The 17,093-nt window shown below is 43.3% G+C and overlaps 1 protein-coding gene across 6 annotated transcripts in view; it reads left to right on the top strand.

Annotated features, from left to right (window-relative positions):
- The first annotated feature begins 1,903 nt into the window (after positions 1–1,903).
- The window catches only part of TDRD12 (tudor domain containing 12), a 387,684-nt gene continuing 372,494 nt past the window's right edge, over positions 1,904–17,093 (top strand). For 2 of the 6 annotated variants that reach the window (XM_029608411.1, XM_029608406.1), the window contains exons 1-5: positions 1,904–1,952; positions 3,731–3,781; positions 7,220–7,384; positions 8,635–8,771; positions 9,701–9,820. In XM_029608411.1, the coding sequence (XP_029464271.1) occupies positions 3,758–3,781; positions 7,220–7,384; positions 8,635–8,771; positions 9,701–9,820 (446 nt within the window). In that variant the 5' untranslated portion in view covers positions 1,904–1,952; positions 3,731–3,757. Of the gene's footprint in view, positions 1,953–1,994; positions 2,340–3,730; positions 3,782–7,219; positions 7,385–8,634; positions 8,772–9,700; positions 9,821–17,093 lie in introns of those variants that run through there. The other 4 variants (XM_029608409.1, XM_029608410.1, XM_029608408.1 and 1 more) reach the window with 4 other exon arrangements.

The raw sequence follows: 17,093 nt of genomic DNA, 5'->3' as shown, positions 1-17,093 counted from the left end.
AAATACACTCCTGGTGGTAGAAGAAATATTCACCTTCATATTTAAAACTCAGTCAAGGCTACCCCTAAACAGCAAACCTGAATCTTAAGGGGGAGAGGTAACAATTTAATTTGTATCTGCCCTTGTACAATTCAGAATTGCCCCAGAATAAGCACCCACAATTATGAGTATCAAAAGCAGAATTTAAACCCAAATCTTGGTCCCTGTTTAAGCTAAGCACTAGGCTGCGTGCTCCCTAAATGCATTTCTGTTTCTCTTCAGTTATTTATTAGCTTAATCGTAGGGAACCTTTAGCATATATTACCCCATTCTCATGTGCACCACCCAGGTGGGGTGGGAGGAAAAGCAGATAATCAGCTTGGAGAGTAGGAGGGTGAAAGGGTGAGTGGAGGATTGGCCTGGGGTGGCGGTGGTAGAAAGGAAGAGCCTTGGAAGAAAGAAGAGAGGAAGGGAAAAGAAATAGGAGACACAAAAAGGATAGGGAGAGGGAAAGGAAGAGAGAGGATGGGGAAAGAAAAGGGAGAGGTCTTAAGTTTGGGGGTCAGAGAAGGGGGAAAATGTTGTAGAGCTCATAGGCTGAGTGGTTAGGCTGCATGAGAAGAAAGTCGAGAGCTGGAAGTGGGAGAAAGAGATGGTGCCTGGGAGGAAAAATTGCAGAAGGCATCAAATAGGATAGAGAGGGAGGAACAGAAAAAAAGAATAGTAGAGGGGTGGAGGAAGATGAGAAAAGGCCCCTTTAGGAATAAAAAAGTCAGACTAGTAAAAGAAGGTATGAAATAAGACAAGAGTGGAGAAAAAAGTATTAGAAAGTAAAAAAAAAAGGTGAAAACTAAAATGTAGAAAAGAATGGAAGAAGAAAAAAATATATAATCCTATAGTAAAAAGTTTGGAAAAGTGTGTTATTTTTATAATGGACTAGGTAGGGGCTGTGCTCCTGTTTATTTTACTCTCTGGCCCCACACAAGAGGGGATGGGGATCGGGAGGGGACGATGATGTGTAATGTACTGTATTCTCTGCTCTGACCTCTCCTCAGCCCTGTGTGTGTTGATGGGATGTGTATACCCTCCTGGCGGTCCTATTCCCCCCCCCCCCCCTGCTCTGATGTAGGAGCATTGGGTGGGGTGGGAAGGAAGTGGTGTAGGAGGTATGGATGTGTGTATGGTGGGGGGCACTCATTTTTTTTGGTCCCTTTCTCCTCACCTGTGTCTGTCGGGGGAACGGACGGACATAGACGTTTCATTAAATGTATATGTTTGGACCATATTTTACCCCGCACACTTTATTCCCGTCTTCACCAGGGTGTGTACTGGGGAGGGGGAGGGGTAAGGAGAAGACGAAAATGGGTGGAGGTGTAGGTGGTATGGCGAGTGTAGGATGTTCTGCAAGTAAAGAGGGAGGGGTGTCAAGTGATGAATATATGCACATACTTTGTTCCCCTCTACTGCAATTCCCCTCCTAAAGTGTATACCAGGTCACCTCCTTCATGCTAATGCTAGCTGCGCACGGCTCTGCAACCGAACAGAAGAGCAGCACCTACATAAAGACTGCTCAGTATAAAGGTTCAAGGAAATGTACTCAGAACACAAAAAACGGATAGCAAGTGAAGAAATGCAAGCAGATTTTAAGGCACGCCTGGATTTCTGATATCTCCTCTCCCCATAGTACCACTGGAACAGATTTCAAATGATACAAACAGGGCCTACGAATACCACAATAGGCAGGTGACACGTTCCAAAAGCAGCATTAGCCAAAATCTTTCCTTCCTTATACGCAGTCACTTATCAATTAAGTAGCCCGTGCCATGAGCGCAAGCCCCACCCCTTTGCTCTGGTGAGGTCGCAGTTCGCATGCGCAGCGGCGGGTCGTTCATTCTAGAAGGCGGGCACGTGGTTGGGAGGGTACGGCTGAGCAGGCATTGGGTTGGGGGAAGTCGCAGCGCAGGCGCTTTCGGGTCCGTGTGCCGGTTCGCCTCTTATCTTTTTCTTAGCTCCGCGGAGGGTAACGCTAGGCCTACGCCGAAGTTTATTTGGTGGTAACATACTAATGCGCGAGGCCCTGTGGAGTGAGGGGCGTGGTTTGGTCGGGCAAGGACGCACGACGAGACGTTCGTTCCGCAGGGGCGTGATGGACGTTGGCGTCGATCCGCCCTACTCGTTTGACGGCGTTGAGTGCGCAGGCGCGCCGCCTCAGACTGAGGATGGTTGTGAAGCAGACGGTTCAGGTTGGAAGTAAATGCTGTGCTCAGGGGTTGGAAACCTGTCACTTGAGTACCTTCTACTGTAATGTTTGTTTTAGTAAATATGACGGCGTCCCCGTAATATCTCTTGACATTTAAAATGTGCGATTTAACTGCAGCTTGGAGTTTGGGTGTGATGTCTGGTATTAGAGGAGGTCTGGGAGGGAACATAGTAATATACTCTGACGGCAGTCTGTCCTGCAAGCGGTGTTTTTTTTTTTTTTTTTTTTTTTTGAGCAGTGACTGCCGTTCCTTGAAGGTTACCCCCAAGCCTTATGTTAAGGGAGCGGGCATAACTATGCAGCATTACATAGTTTGATTTACGTTACAACTATGGCCAAAGCAGGGGGTTAAGCTTTCTGTTTAAACCAAAATAATCTGTTGATTCCATGGATTCAGATGACTGTGAGCCAGGTACTGGTGTATTCTGAGCTCTAGGACTAGATTTAAGAATTTGGCACTAATAGGCAGAGTGCCATGCAGCCACGTTTCCCTAAAGGAAGCAGAGGATATTTGGCACCTATGAAATCTGGTGCCTTAGGCACTTGCCAATACCTATTCCTAAATTCAGACCTTCTGGGTTCTTGAGGGAATTTGTGCAAGTGCAGAAATAACAGGTAGTTTCGACTTTGTCTTTGGCTCACTGTTGTGGAGTTGATTGGTGTGATGGTATCAGATCAGTCAGGTTTATTTTGCTTTGTGTGGAACTGCACCAGTCATCTTGGAATCTAAGGCCTATTATGGTGGCTGATATACACTTTAATCCAGGTTTTGCGTGAAGACTGGCAAAAAAGTTTTGATGCCTTTTAACATTTATAGAGAAAATAAATTATAGTATTGAGGTGCAAGATCTGTAGCTCACTCCAAGTATAGACACACTAACTGAATCTTCAGAAACCAATCCACGAGCATTTGATTCATCATGTAACATGTTGCACATTTAGGGAAAGGGCAAGTTGGGTTAACTAGTCTTTGAACTTCAGAAAATATTTCTACCATTCGCTTTGTTGTAGGGGGGATGTTACAAAGTCTTCAGTTGGTAGTGTGGCTTGATTATCCTTATGCTGCAAATAATCAGTATAACACAGAAATGGCTGCATTTGCAGAAGCTGTTCTGAACTTGACAAGGAGAAAGGAAGCACTGGTGTTCAAACATGGGGGGAACTGCTTAGAGTAGAAAGGAAAAACTGTGGCCCAGGGGCCAGCAGTAGTGAGATCATGTCATTTCTGTCTGTGGGGGGAGGAGCCACCTCCTTTTGGACCCCCATTGCTCCTCCCAACTGGACTGGGCCCCCCAAAAGCTTGTCCACGCCTGAATAGTGCCACATGGTTGAGAGTGAAATGATGGGAGGGATGGTCTGATATTCTCAGCTCTTAGCAAATGGTGTATGAAATAATCACAAATAAGCAGTTATGATTGAGGCATATCTGAAACATACTGATACCATATGCTGAGTGTTGCAAATATTTTTAACTTGAGTATATTTTTACAGCTTTGACTGGGCTCATCTGGATGAAGAATGTATGAAATTGTGGTGCTAAAGGTAGGGTGATTTTTGTTTTCTTTGTTAAAAGTTAAATTGTTATGAAAGGGCTTAAAAATTACCACTCTCTTTATACTCCTGCACCTTTTCTTCCCCATCCAATAATTTATTTTTGGGGGGAGATGTCAAACTACATGGTGAGTGCCTTTTTAACCTGGTGAGTGCACATCTCCATTTCACTTTGGTGTAGACCCTCTTTATTTTTTTTCCTTTCATGCATCCCACTTGTAGTCAGTCTCCCCACCCTCCTGCAACCCTTTCAATCTAAATTCACCTCTTCTTCACATTCTGCTTAGCTCTTTCACTCTCTTCTACTTCCCCCAACCTTGCTGCTGTCTCCCAGTCCCCAGTGAGGATGGAATGAGGCCCCCTTGCTTCCCATCCCCTAAGCTCTTAACTGGCACCAGAGTTGCTGCTTCTTCCATGCTTGGTGAGTGGATTTTCAGAGAACTGTATACAAAGAAATGTTTTGGGTTTTTTTTAATTTATTTTTTTTAACTCTGCTTAAATGCTGGCAATAAATAAGTAATTCTGCTTGGAAATCCTTTATATATTTGCAGTTTACCAGCTCTCCTCATAGATTTGAAAAAAGCAAACATTTGGTGAATTTTGCATATGCTTGTATAAAATATTTATTTACAGAAGTTAATTTCTGTGCAAGGGAAATTACTAGGGAAATGTAGGAAAAAAATTGTATATTGCATGAAAAAGTACTATCAAGCTGTGGAAGCTACTGCCAAAGGACATGGTTAAGGAATTAGCATAGTAAGATTTAAAAGAAGCTTTGACAGGTTCCTGGAGGAAATGTCTATAAAGCATTATTAGCCAGGTAGACTAGGAAAAGCCATCACTACCTCTTGGGGGATTGACAAGAAATACATTTACTTTTTGTGATCTGCCTGGTATTTGTCACCTGGACTGGCCAGGGTCAGAGACGGTATGTTGGGCTCACTGGACCTTGAGCTTTACCTGGCATGGCATTTTTTCTGTTCTTATCCTAAATATTATTTGTGACTATAGTGAGCCTGTCCTAGTGAGCCTATTTCTTTTGAATTTAGAATCTGTTGCCTAAAACTACATGCACCTAACCCTAAAACTTCAAAATATTCATAGAGATGAAAAAATATCTTAGACAAAATGTAGGGCATACCTGAATAGATGCCATCAAGTAAGACAGCTTGAAGATTAAACTGTGACTGAAATGCTTTGCTGTGCTGCAGCCAAAACGCTCAGGTTTTTGGTTTACAGCTTTCTTGTTGAAAACCAGGATATGTACCTGAGTAAAGAAAAGGAGCATCTCCCCTAACTGGTCTAGTAGTAAAATTTAGCTGTTTTAGCTTGGTTGCTTTTTATTGCTCTCCTCTTTCACAGACAACATATATTTAAGAGTGTTTACAGTTATCATAAATTTAATAGAAAATTGCCTACCAGTTGCTATAATTATATCTTGGAGAATGTTTGCTTTATTCAGTTGTCCTTTTGTTTATGCTTTCGCAAAGTGCTAAAATAATAATCGCCATAAGATTGTGTAGAAAAAATGCCAACCAATCCAAATTTAGATTTATGACAAAGAATCAGGCCTTGTAGATGAAGAATCAGCAAATTTGTATCTCTTTTTTATTTTCAGGAAGACGTTTGACTTTCTTATTACTGTTATTACAACTAAACATTTGTATGGTGCTACAAGGTGCATGCAGCTCTAAACAGATACACATAAAAAACAATCCCTGCTCTGTGGCGCTTAATCTATTCAAGACAGATAAGACGAGCTTGGAATGAATCAAGGAAAAGATTTAAAATGTTTAGGAGGAGGATTAGTTGAGGACAGACTTTTATCTAATTGGATATGGCTTCAAGAAATCAAGTTCTAGCTCCAAAAATAATCGATACAAGCAGGCAATGGGGTTAGATGGGTGAAGGGATGGAAAGATGGGACCTTTTATATTGGGCCAATGTGTTTCCTCTTCCCTTCCAAGCTATGATATAAACATCATAAATATGGTTAGGCCAGAGCTGAAAAATCCTAGGTGCTTAAACCACTGCTGCAGTTAGATCTGGGCCTGGGTGAAGGAGCAAAAAAGATTTTGTGGCAACCCCACCTCACTCCTGTATAGCCTGCTCCCTTTCCCCTCCCCCCCCCTGCATCTGCCCCTCTGAGAGAGTGGGTGAGTATCTGTGTGTATGTGTGGTGCACCCTCTCCTCTCCCTTCACTTTTACTTATTCTCACCTCTTTTTCTCTGCCACTTACCCCTTCCTCCTCACTCTCCTCTCACACCTGCCCAGTCTCATTTATTCCCTTCCTTTCCAACTTCACCAACACCCCCTTCCCTTCACTTATTCACCCCCTTACACTGGCAGGAGCCTGGGGTTTCTTTTCCTGCTGATGAGGTCTGGCCTCCCCGCCTTGAGCGGTGTGCACCTTGAAACTGCTTCTTCCCGTCGGTGGTGTCTTTAAGTGGCTCCTCTTCCTCTGGTGGGGTCTGGCATCCTTGCCCATGGCATCTTTAAGTACTTTGGATCTCAGGGCTTCTACCCACCAGCTTTTCTGTTGCCACCTCTGGTGTTTAAAAACAAAACACTTCCTCCATGGGCTGAATCTGGCCGTGAGGAGGAAAACTGTGGCAGGCCGGGTGTGATCCATAGGCTGTATTTGGGGACCTCTGGGCTAGGCAGTAATACTGCAGAAAAAAACCTTGGGTTTATAATAGATCATAAGATGAATATTAGTTAGCAAATGTCATTCTGGAGTGTATTAATAGGCATGTATGTCTTAAGAAATATGAAGTAACTTTCTGCTCAATAGTGGTAAAGCCTTTACAAGAGTAACTGTTCATATAGGATTCCAGGGCTAAAAAGAGGATACGGAGAACTGGGCAAAAATTCAGATGCCGCACTGACTGCAGGAGAACCCACAAGGGTACAAGAAGTGAGACCAACAATCACACTGAATTTATTCCTGGACAGATGTCACAAGCAGCCTTGCTGGATATTGAATGTGGCTAAAATTAGACAAAGAAAGATTAGAAGCTTAGTTAATGATTAGATTTATTTATCCTTGAGAAGAGGATGGGGCAAGGTGGAGAGACTTGCCTTCAAATACATATGGGAAGTCTGACCCAGTATGGCAATTTCTGATGTTCTTATGTTATAGTGAGCACAGTAATTTATTTATTTTCACTTTTCAGTGTTAAAGGGCAGCAATGAACTTAAGTTATAGCAGAAGAGATTAAGGTTAGTTGTTATAAAAAATCTTCTAACTGCAAGAGTAGTCGAGCTCTGGGACAAGTTGTCTAATTGAATTGGCCACTTTGGGCTTTTTCTTTGGATACATTTTAAATACATTTAGTCATATGAGAAGTTTCACTTGAACTAATAGATTAGACAAGAATTGGCTTTTATTTTTTTTTAAATTTTTTTGTTTCTTTGATTTTGTGTAGGTGGAAAACCCCAGCTGTTTTTGGGGAACCATTGTGAAAGGTGCAGGGATTGTTCCTGATAATACTGTAGAATATGAAAAACTGTATGATGAAATGAACTGGCTTTATACATGTGCATTCAGAGATATGGAGGAAATAAAGCCATCTTCATTAGAAGAAGGGCAGGTAATTTTTGAAAATTTTATCTGTTCATTGCAAGCATATTATAAACTTTATTCATTTTGATAGATACATTTTACAATGCTTTTCTATAAGAAAATGTTTTTGGTGCTAAGAGAATCTTCAGCACTGTTTAATAGTTTTATTTTCTGATTTGTCTTCTTTGTAAAATTGTGTAAAACTGCTTATCTTCCTACTTGTGGCAAATGTAACTTTTTGAGTTGGAAGATGCTCCTGTGTTTTGTGAAAAGCCACTTGGATGCATGTTCTAAAATGTTGCAATGCAATTGGGCAGACTTGGATGGTCCTTATTTGTCAGCATCTGTTTCTATGAAACTACACAACAGCATGTGAACAGGCACAAAGAACAGAGGCAGTCACAGCAGTCATGCAGGCTGTGAAATATGCAGTAGGGCTAAATACAAATAAAACAGAAAAATAGTACCTGTCATATCAGTATACTAGACAACCACCACAGGACCACACACTTTCAGCTACATTTGGTGTCCTGCATGGCTACTTGTGAGCTTGTCTGGAAAGAAACTCAAGGGGAAGGGAAGGGTGTTGGCTTCAATCCCTGGTAGTAGGGTCCAGGTCAGTTTGAAAACACAAAAAAGGACAGACTTAGTTCGTAGCCTACTAAAAGTGAGAGCTAAATTCTAATCAGCTGATATTGGGCTCTTTTGCACTCGCATCGGCAGTGGGGGAGAATTGTGTATGAACAGATGCTTACCTCAGCTCTCAGGGCATATTGAATAGTCATTAAGTGCTCTAGAATTGATCAAGGAAGGCATACAGAGGGTAGCTGCAGCCTTGGTGACCATGGCTGGCTGCCTTTTTATAGTGTCAGTCCTTCAGAGTCATTTAAAGGGACCATGTTTGTCTGTATTTCCTTATTGCTGCTTTTTATAAAAAGGGCACGAAGAGTGGGAAACCAAATGATTTTGGAGTTTTGGACAAATTTGAAATAGTACAGTTTTTGGGTTTTTTTTTATAATCCATAGCAAATTTATTTTTCCCAGAAATGGTTCCTAATTTCTATAAATAGTGTTTGGTGTAGGAATTGACAATTGCCTCTATATTCATACCAGAAGCTAGACATTAATATTGGTGCTTTCCTGAATAATACATTTTGACTCAATATAGTTAATTGTTCAGGGTCTGAAATGTGTAAAGCTTGCGGTTATTTCTAGAATGATTATGGTGCAGCTAATCCCCATGTACAAAAGCTTACACGATTAGAATTGCTTTTCTAGATTTATATGGCATACTGCCAAGAATTGAAACGCTGGTGTAGAGCAATTGTTGAGTCGTTCATTTCCAGTGCAGATGGATACTTGGCAGAATGCTTCCTTGTTGATCATGCCAAATATGTTCCTGTAAAAACAAAAAGGTAAGCATGTGCTCTTCATAACTTTACTGTGAAAGCATATAGAGTAATACTGTTGCAGTTCATTTTAGGATTCCTTAATGGCTGTTTCCAGAGTATGCTTTCTGGAATTTGATGTTTTAATTTATATTTCATCTTTATATTTTTACACTTGGGGAGAATTTTTTTTTTTTTTTAGGTGGCTTGGTTGTGTATTTAAAGTGGAAGTGTTTGAGTTACATTTGCAGATTGTATGAAGGAGTTGGTTGCATTGCTGATACTGATAAATATTTCAGATTGAAAATAAGTGGGGTGCGCTGGTGGTTTTATGTGGGAAAATGTTTTTGTATTGGGTTGAAGATATGGGTGGGAAATTGGGTTATTTTATTGTTAACTGCTTAGTGAATATTTAATATAGGTGATATCACATTTTCTAAATAAAAGCTGGACTCCAGCGCAAATCATTTTATATACTGTAATGTAACAGTCTTATTTGGATTTCATTATTTTTGTTCATTTAATGTAATCATAAGTGTTATCTTAACAGAATATTTGTGAGTGCTTTTTATTTGGGATAAATAGGAATGCTGTAGTACATTTGTGCTGACTGTATCCAGCTGGAAGAGATATCATGTTTAATATTTCTTTAATATGTTTTTAGAAACTTGCTTAGTGCTATAAATCTTTGAATTTATTTATTTATTTAAAAAACTCTTCTATACCGTCGTTAAGTTGGAGAACCATCACAACGGTTTACATATAGGCACGATAACAACTATGAGTGGTATAGCTTACAACTTGAATATGTGCCAACATAGTTCGGTAACAATATAGTGCAAAGAGCTATAAGTTTAAGTGAGTTAATTAGTTTGGTATGACAGTTTCTCACCGGTATAAAATTAACATTAATATGAAACTTTCCTTGAGTTTGTTTTCCCTAAATTTTTATTTAGCATTCGGACACTTGTGGAAACGTGTTTGAGACTCCCGTTCAGAGCAAAAAAGTTTAAACTCTCCCATATACAACCAGTAACTCTGTGTATCGATTTTTATAAGGATACAGCAGAATTGGGGTAAGTATACTGCAGTATGTTTCACTTTTAAACCAGTGCAGATTTAGTTTGTGTTTACTGTTATCCTCATTTATTTAACAAATTTATAATCCTCACTAGTCTAGGGTTCGAAGTGGGGTACAATATGATACTCATGAAGTTTGCACCCATAAAAAAAGGATGAGAGTGAACTGTGCGGTCTCCCTGTACAGATCTGGGTCTCATAAAGTACATATGTGCTAATTTTAAAGCCTTGTGATCTTCCTTCCAGATTACGTTATACATGACAGTTCAGTACAGAGAAACTAATAGGTGCCATCACATCATTAATTTTGAAATGCTTGCTGCGACAGGTTTTTAGCTGCTTTTGAAGGTTCTGAGTGCAGGATAGTGTCCAGGTTTTTAGCTGCTTTTGAAGGTTCTGAGTGCAGGATAGTGTCCATCTTAGTTCTTTTTATCTGGGCATTCTTCTAGACAGCTGATCAAGTGTTGCACTCATCTGAGTGATCTGCTGGTGGTTTAATCACTTTCGGAGGTGCACCTTAAATATATGAGAGACAGGGTTTTGTTAAATTGGTCTATGTTTTGTGGCATAATCTCTCTCCGGATGCCTGGAGACCTTAAAGCAAACCAGATGTTCTTCGACAAGATTGCTAATTTTGCGAAGTTCTGACTTCAGCAAAATTAGCTCAGTTTTATGGCTTTTTTTTTTTTTTTTGTTTGTTTTCTATTTCTATTTGAGGTCCTAAGGATGATTTTGGTGATGAACTTGTAGAGGTCACTAGCTAGTGAGTAAGTTGGTATGTTTCTTGCCATCTGTTCAGCAGGTAGACTTGGTACAAAAAGTTAAGAGTAAAGCTAATGTCCCCTTGTCTAGTATGTATTTTCAGAGGAAGAATCTTTCAGAGGATTAATTGTGGCTGTGGTTCAGTCTTCAACTCTATTACTACTCTTTGATTTTAGTGATTCGTGGTATTCTCATTCTTCAGTCCATTACCTCTTGCATTACATGAGGAACAAGTCCTGGAACCATGGCTTTAAATCAAAATCCACTAGAAAGCTGCATGAAAATGTCTTTTGCTTATAGCTTGCTGATTTCTTTTGTAGGGCTAGGGCCACTGTTGCTGCCATACTAATAATTTTTCAAATTTTCTATTTTTGAGGAGACAAAGAAATACACACTGACAGAAGTCAGTAACTGTACTTGCATAATTAATACAAAGATTTAAAATTAGTTTTACTAGCCTTCCTAAGTTTTAACATAATTTTTCTCACAGGACAAGCAGGATGGTAGTCCTCACATATGGGTGACATCACAGGATGGAGCCCAATCACGGAACACTTTTTTGTCAAAGTTTCTAGAACTTTGACTGGCACCTACTGGGCATACCCAGGATGGTACTAATCCTGCAACGAGCAGGAGTCCCACCTTCAGTCTTCTTTTTTTTTGCGCAGCAGTAGCCCCACCGGTTAAGGAGCTCTACAGAGATTCCTGACAGGAATTTTCCTCATGGAATTACTTCATAATTTAATACCCCACAGGGGTCCCCCCTATTGAATTTTTACTTCTGCGCTGGTCTGGTAAGTTTTTTTTTTTTTTTTTTTTTTTTTTTTTACCTGATTCTGGTCTATTCCCGTTGGGTTCGGCCTTCATGGCCTATTGGCTGTCGACCGCACCGCGGCTAAATTTTTTGAGAGGCCATGGCGTTGGGGTTCCGTCGATGCCCTGACTGCACTCGCACAATGTCCATTACAGACCCTCACAAGGTCTGTGTAATGTGCTTAGGGAGCGAGCATGATGTCCTTACTTGCACCAAATGTGCCCTTATGACACCAAAAGGCCGCAAGGCTAGAATGGAGAAGATGGAACTTCTCTTTCGGTCACAAACCCCGATGCCGTCCATAGCCTCGACGTCATCAGAGCCGACAGTCTACTTTGCGCCAGTATCGTGCACAGACTGGTGTCCGACCAGCATCGACGACTCTGCAGCCATCGCCCCCCCCTGTTCCTCCTTAGGAAAAGGACCGAGGAGATCGGGAAAACATCAACACCATAGGTCTCAGATCATCAACGCAGGCAAGCCCTCGACGTCGCCACCGTCTTGTGCAGCCGCCAAAAAAAGCCCATCTAGAAAAGGCACCGTCCCTATCTGGGTCCGGGTTACCGAGGCAACCTTCACCTGGACAGGTGATAGGAGCCGCGATTCCACCTCCAACGGTGGTCCCTCCGCCTACGCCTCCGCCTCCTCTTCCGGCATCGGGGCTTCATGCTTCAGGTTTCCGAGAGAAATCAGATGATTCAAGAGGCCATCTGCAGAGTGATGCAAGGCTTCAAGATTCCTCCGATGCATGTGCCGATTCCTGAACCAGCTACCGATCCAATTCTGTAGCGCTGGCACCGCTACTGACGAGGATGGAAGCGTTGCTCGCCGCTTTTCCTCTGATGGGTCCAGTGCCCTCCTCCCCAATTCCTCTCTCATCGACAGAAGAAGGAGAAACACAGTTATTCCTTCCTCCATCGGGAATCCTACAGATGCCTCGGCCATCGATGTCACCGATAGCGTCTTTGCTACCATCGGTGCCTCCGATCCGTCCATCGATGCCCTCGGTGCCGCCATCGATGCCTCCGGTGACTCCCTCGATGCCTCATCCAGGATCTTCAGGAATACCATCATTCCGTCCCTCTAAGGATCCTAGGGGTGCTGGTGATGAAACCTAGGATACATGGACCGATGACTCGTCCCAGGATACCGATGACTTACCATCCCCACCCTCTCCTGCTGAAAGCAGGAAGCGTTCTCCCCCAGAGGACTTGTCCTTCATTAATTTTGTAAAGGAAATGTCTGAATTGGTTCCATTCCAACTTTAGGCAGAATAGGATGATAGACACCAAATGATGGAACTTCTACAATTTCTGGATGTTCCTAAAGAAATCACCTCTATCCTTATCCATGATATCCTCTTGGATCTTCTAAAGAGGAATTGGGAGCATCCTGGTTTGGTGGCACCAGTTAACCGAAAAGCAGACACCACATACCTAATCAACTCCAGGTTTCCAAAAAACCCAATTGGTTCACCATTCAGTGGTTGAGTCAGCCCAAAAGAAAGCCCGACGCTCCAAGCCTCACTCTTTTTTCTCTCCAGGGAAAGAGCAAAAGTTCCTGGATGCCATAGGTCGGCGTGACTTTCACGGGTCAATGCTTATATCCCACATTGCCTCTTATCAACTCTATATGACCCAGTACAACAGGGTCCTGTTTAAGCAAATGCAGGACTTTGCTGAGTCCCTTCCTCAGCAGTTTCAAGAGCAGTTACATGCCCTGGCTCAAAAAGGATTAGAAGCAGGCAAACATGAAATAAGATCAGCATATGACATTTTGACACAGCTTCCAGGGTATCAGCAACAGCTATTTCTGTGAGGAGGTGGGCCTGGCTAAAGTCTTCGGACCTACGACCTGAGGTCCAGGACAGACTATCCGACTTGCCTTGCACTGATGACCATCTTTCTGGTGAATAGATACAGCAAGCAGTGGCACAGCTCAAAGATCACCATGAGACTCTTCGCCAACTCTCCTTGTTACTTTCTGAATATCCTGCTAAGCAAACATTCAGAAAGGATCCCAAAAAGTCTTTCTACTGCCAAAGGAAATCATATCCTCCACCGTCCAAAGGTCGCTCTACTAAGCCTTACCAGAAAGGCCAGTCCAGCAATCTCGTAGGCAAAAAACACAGACACCCCCTCAGCCAGGCCCAGGATCTGGTTTTTGACTCTTTCCTAGAGAGCAGTATTCAGCCTCCACTACTGCATGTACCAGTTGGAGGTCGATTGTGCCACTTCAGCAACATCTGGCACACAATCACCTCAGACCAGTGGGTTCTTGCCATAATCACTCAAAGTTATCATCTCAACTTTCTTGCCATTCCTCTGGACTCCCCACTTCGGCTGATGTGGGGAACATCCAATCACTCACCACTCCTGGATCAGGAAATCTCCCTCCTCCGATCCAGAGCAATCGAACCAGTGTCCTACTCCCAAAGGGCCTCTGCTTCTATTCTCGATACATTCTAATCCCAAAAAAGTTAGGTGGCGTTTGCCCAATACTAGACCTTCGCGCCTTAAACAAGAACCTACAAAGAGAAAAGTTCAAGATGGTAACCTTGGGTTCCCTCCTTCCCCTTTTGCAAAGGGAAGACTGGCTCTGCTATCTAGTCCTTCAGGACGCTTATACAGACATCACAATAACTCCGTCTTATCGCAAATTTCTGCGATTCCTGGTAGGCCCAAAGCACTATCAATACAGAGTGCTACCATTCGGCCTGGCATCTGCACCACGAGTCTTCACCAAGTGCCTCGTAGTAGTAGCAGCATTCCTCAGGACTCAAGGTGTCCACGTCTACCCCTACCTCGACAATTGGTTGATCAGGGCTCCCACCCAGCAAGCGGCTCTGACGTCCCTACGTCTCACCTTGCATACCCTGATCTCCCTAGGGTTTCTCATCAATTACCCAAAGTCCAGCTTAGTCCCATTACAAACCGTGTCGTTCATAGGAGCAGACCTCGACACTTTAAAAGCAAAAGCATTTCTTCCTCGAACGAGCTATCACTCTCACTTCTCTCGCCCATTAACTGCAGTCTCGACAACTCTCAACTGCACGTCACTTCCTAGTTTTGCTAGGACACATGGCGTCCTCTGTACATATCACTCCAATGGCTCGTCTTGCCATGAGTCATGCAATGGACTCGAAGGTCACAGAGGATTCAATCGTTTCAACCACTGTCAGCCGTTGTCCACATCACCAACCTGCTTCGCCTGTCTCTGGCTTGGTGGAAAAATCAGTCCAATCTCCTCCAAGGCCTTCCTTTCCAGGTTCCAGATCCTCAAATAACCCTTACAACAGATGTCTCCAACCTCGGCTGGGGAGCACATGTTGCCTATCTGCAAACTCAAGGCACCTGGTCTCCAGAGGAAGCCAAACACCAAATAAATTTCCTGGAACTACGAGCAATCAGATATGCTCTCAGGGTGTTTCAGGATCGCCTTTCCAACCAGGTCATCCTGATTTAGACAGACAACCAGGTGGCCATGTGGTACATCAACAAACAAGGAGGAACGGGTTCCTACCTCCTTTGTCAGGAAGCTGCACAGGTATGGGCGGAGGCCTTTCCCATTCAATGTACCTCAAGGCCACCAACTTGCTGGGAGTGGACAATGTGTTGGCAGACAAGATGAGTCGCACTTTTCAACCGCACGAATGGTCCCTCAACCCCACAGTAGCGGACTCAATATTTTAACGTTGGGGTTACCCTCACATAGACCTCTTTACGTCACCTCAAAACCACAAAGTAGAGAACTTTTGCTCTCTCACTCGCAGCCAACACTCACTACCAAGGGATGCGTTCTCCCTTTCATGGGCAGCCGGTCTCCTGTATGCATTCCCTCCACTTCCACTTCTCTCAAAGACTCTTGTGAAGTTACGTCAGGACAAGGGAAGCATGATCCTGATAGCCCCTCACTGGCCACCCCAAGTGTGGTTTCCGATTCTTCAGGACCTCTCCGTTGGCAGGCACATTCCCCTGGGGAAGGACCCACTTCTGATCACTCAGACGGGTGCCTACGCCACCCCAATCTTCAGACCTTGTCCCTGACTGCCTGGATGTTGAAAGGTTTATTCTTCAGCCACTCAACCTTTCTGAGCCAGTTTCCCATGTCTTGATTGCTTCACGAAAGCCTTCCACGAGAAAATCTTATTTTTACAAATGGAACAAGTTTAAGTTATGGTGTCCTTCCCTGTCCCTTGATCCTTTCACTTGTTCCACCATGAAATTTCTAGACTATCTCTGGCACTTGTCAGAATCAGGTCTAAAAACTTCTTCCATCAGCATGCATGTCAGTGCGGTAGCTGCCTTCTATAAAGGTGTTGAGGATGTTCCCATTTCAGTACAACCCCTTGTAACACGTTTTCGGAAGGGCTTGACCACCTCAAACCTCCACTGCGCCCTCCGGCTCCTTCTTGGGACCTCAACCTGGTTTTGGGTCGGCTCATGAAACCAACATTTGAGCCTCTCCAGTCCTGTGATCTTCGTTATCTCACATGGAAAGTGATTTTTCTTTTGGCAATCACATCAGCTCGCAGAGTTAGTGAGTTATAGGCCCTAGCTACCTACCCACCTTACACAAAACTTCTGCACGACCGGGTAGTACTCCGCACTCACCCGAAGTTTTTGCTTAAGGTAGTATCGGAGTTTCACATTAATCCATTATACTACCTACCTTCTTTCCCAGGCCCCATTCCAATCCAGGAAAACAGGCTCTATATACCCTTGACTGTAAACAGGCTCTAGCATTCTATCTAGACCATACAGCTACCCACAGAAAATCCACCCAACTGTTTGTTTCTTTCCATTCCATCAGATTGGGTCAACCTGTGGGAAAGCAGACTCTCTTCTCCTGGTTAACGGACTGCATATCTTTTTGCTATCAGCAAGCAGGCATTCCACTTCAAGACCGTGTTAAAGCACACACTGTCAGGGCCATGACAACTTCAGTATCGCACCTACGCTCTGTGCCGCTTCTTGATATTTGTAGGGCTGCTACCTGGAGTTCTCTCCATACTGTTGCAGCCCACTATTGCTTAGACAAGGCTGGAAGACAAGATTCCATCTTCGGCCAGTCTGTCTTGCCCAACCTATTTGCAACTTGATGTACCAACAACCTTCTGTCTACCCATTAGGGTTCAGGATGCCCTCTACCAAATTCCACCCCAGTCCTTGTGCCTATTGCACATCTTGGGTACATTTGGTGCATTTCTCGGACATCCTCAGCTCAGTACTCACCCATATGTGAGGACTACCATCCTGCTTGTCCTGTGAGAAAGCAGAAGTTGCTTACCTGTAACAGGTGGTCTCACAGGACAGCAGGATGTTAGTCCTCACGAAACGGCCCGCCACCCTGCGGTGTTGGGTTCGTTACGTTTTTCTTATTTTATTTTTTAGCATTTGCTATAGCTTTTAAACAAGACTGAAGGGGGACCCCTGCTGGTTGCAGGGTTAGTGCCATGCTGGGCATGCCCAGTAGGGGCCAGTCAAAAGTTCTAGAAACTTTCACAAAAGTGTTCTGTGATTGGGCTCCATCCATCCTGTGATGTCACCCATATGTGAGGACTAACATCCTGCTGTCCTGTGAGAATACCTGTTTCAGGTAAGCAACTTCTGCTTTTTCTTTAACAAATCTTTGCATGCTCTATAACTGTTAATTTGTTTTGATCCAGCAGTTTCCTTTTGGCTTCTTTGGGC

The sequence above is a fragment of the Rhinatrema bivittatum genome, chromosome 7 (assembly GCF_901001135.1).
Source record: "Rhinatrema bivittatum chromosome 7, aRhiBiv1.1, whole genome shotgun sequence".
Classification (NCBI taxonomy): Eukaryota; Metazoa; Chordata; class Amphibia; order Gymnophiona; family Rhinatrematidae; genus Rhinatrema; species Rhinatrema bivittatum.
Note: the sequence above shows the minus strand (reverse complement) of the source record. Positions and strands in the feature narration are given on the sequence as shown.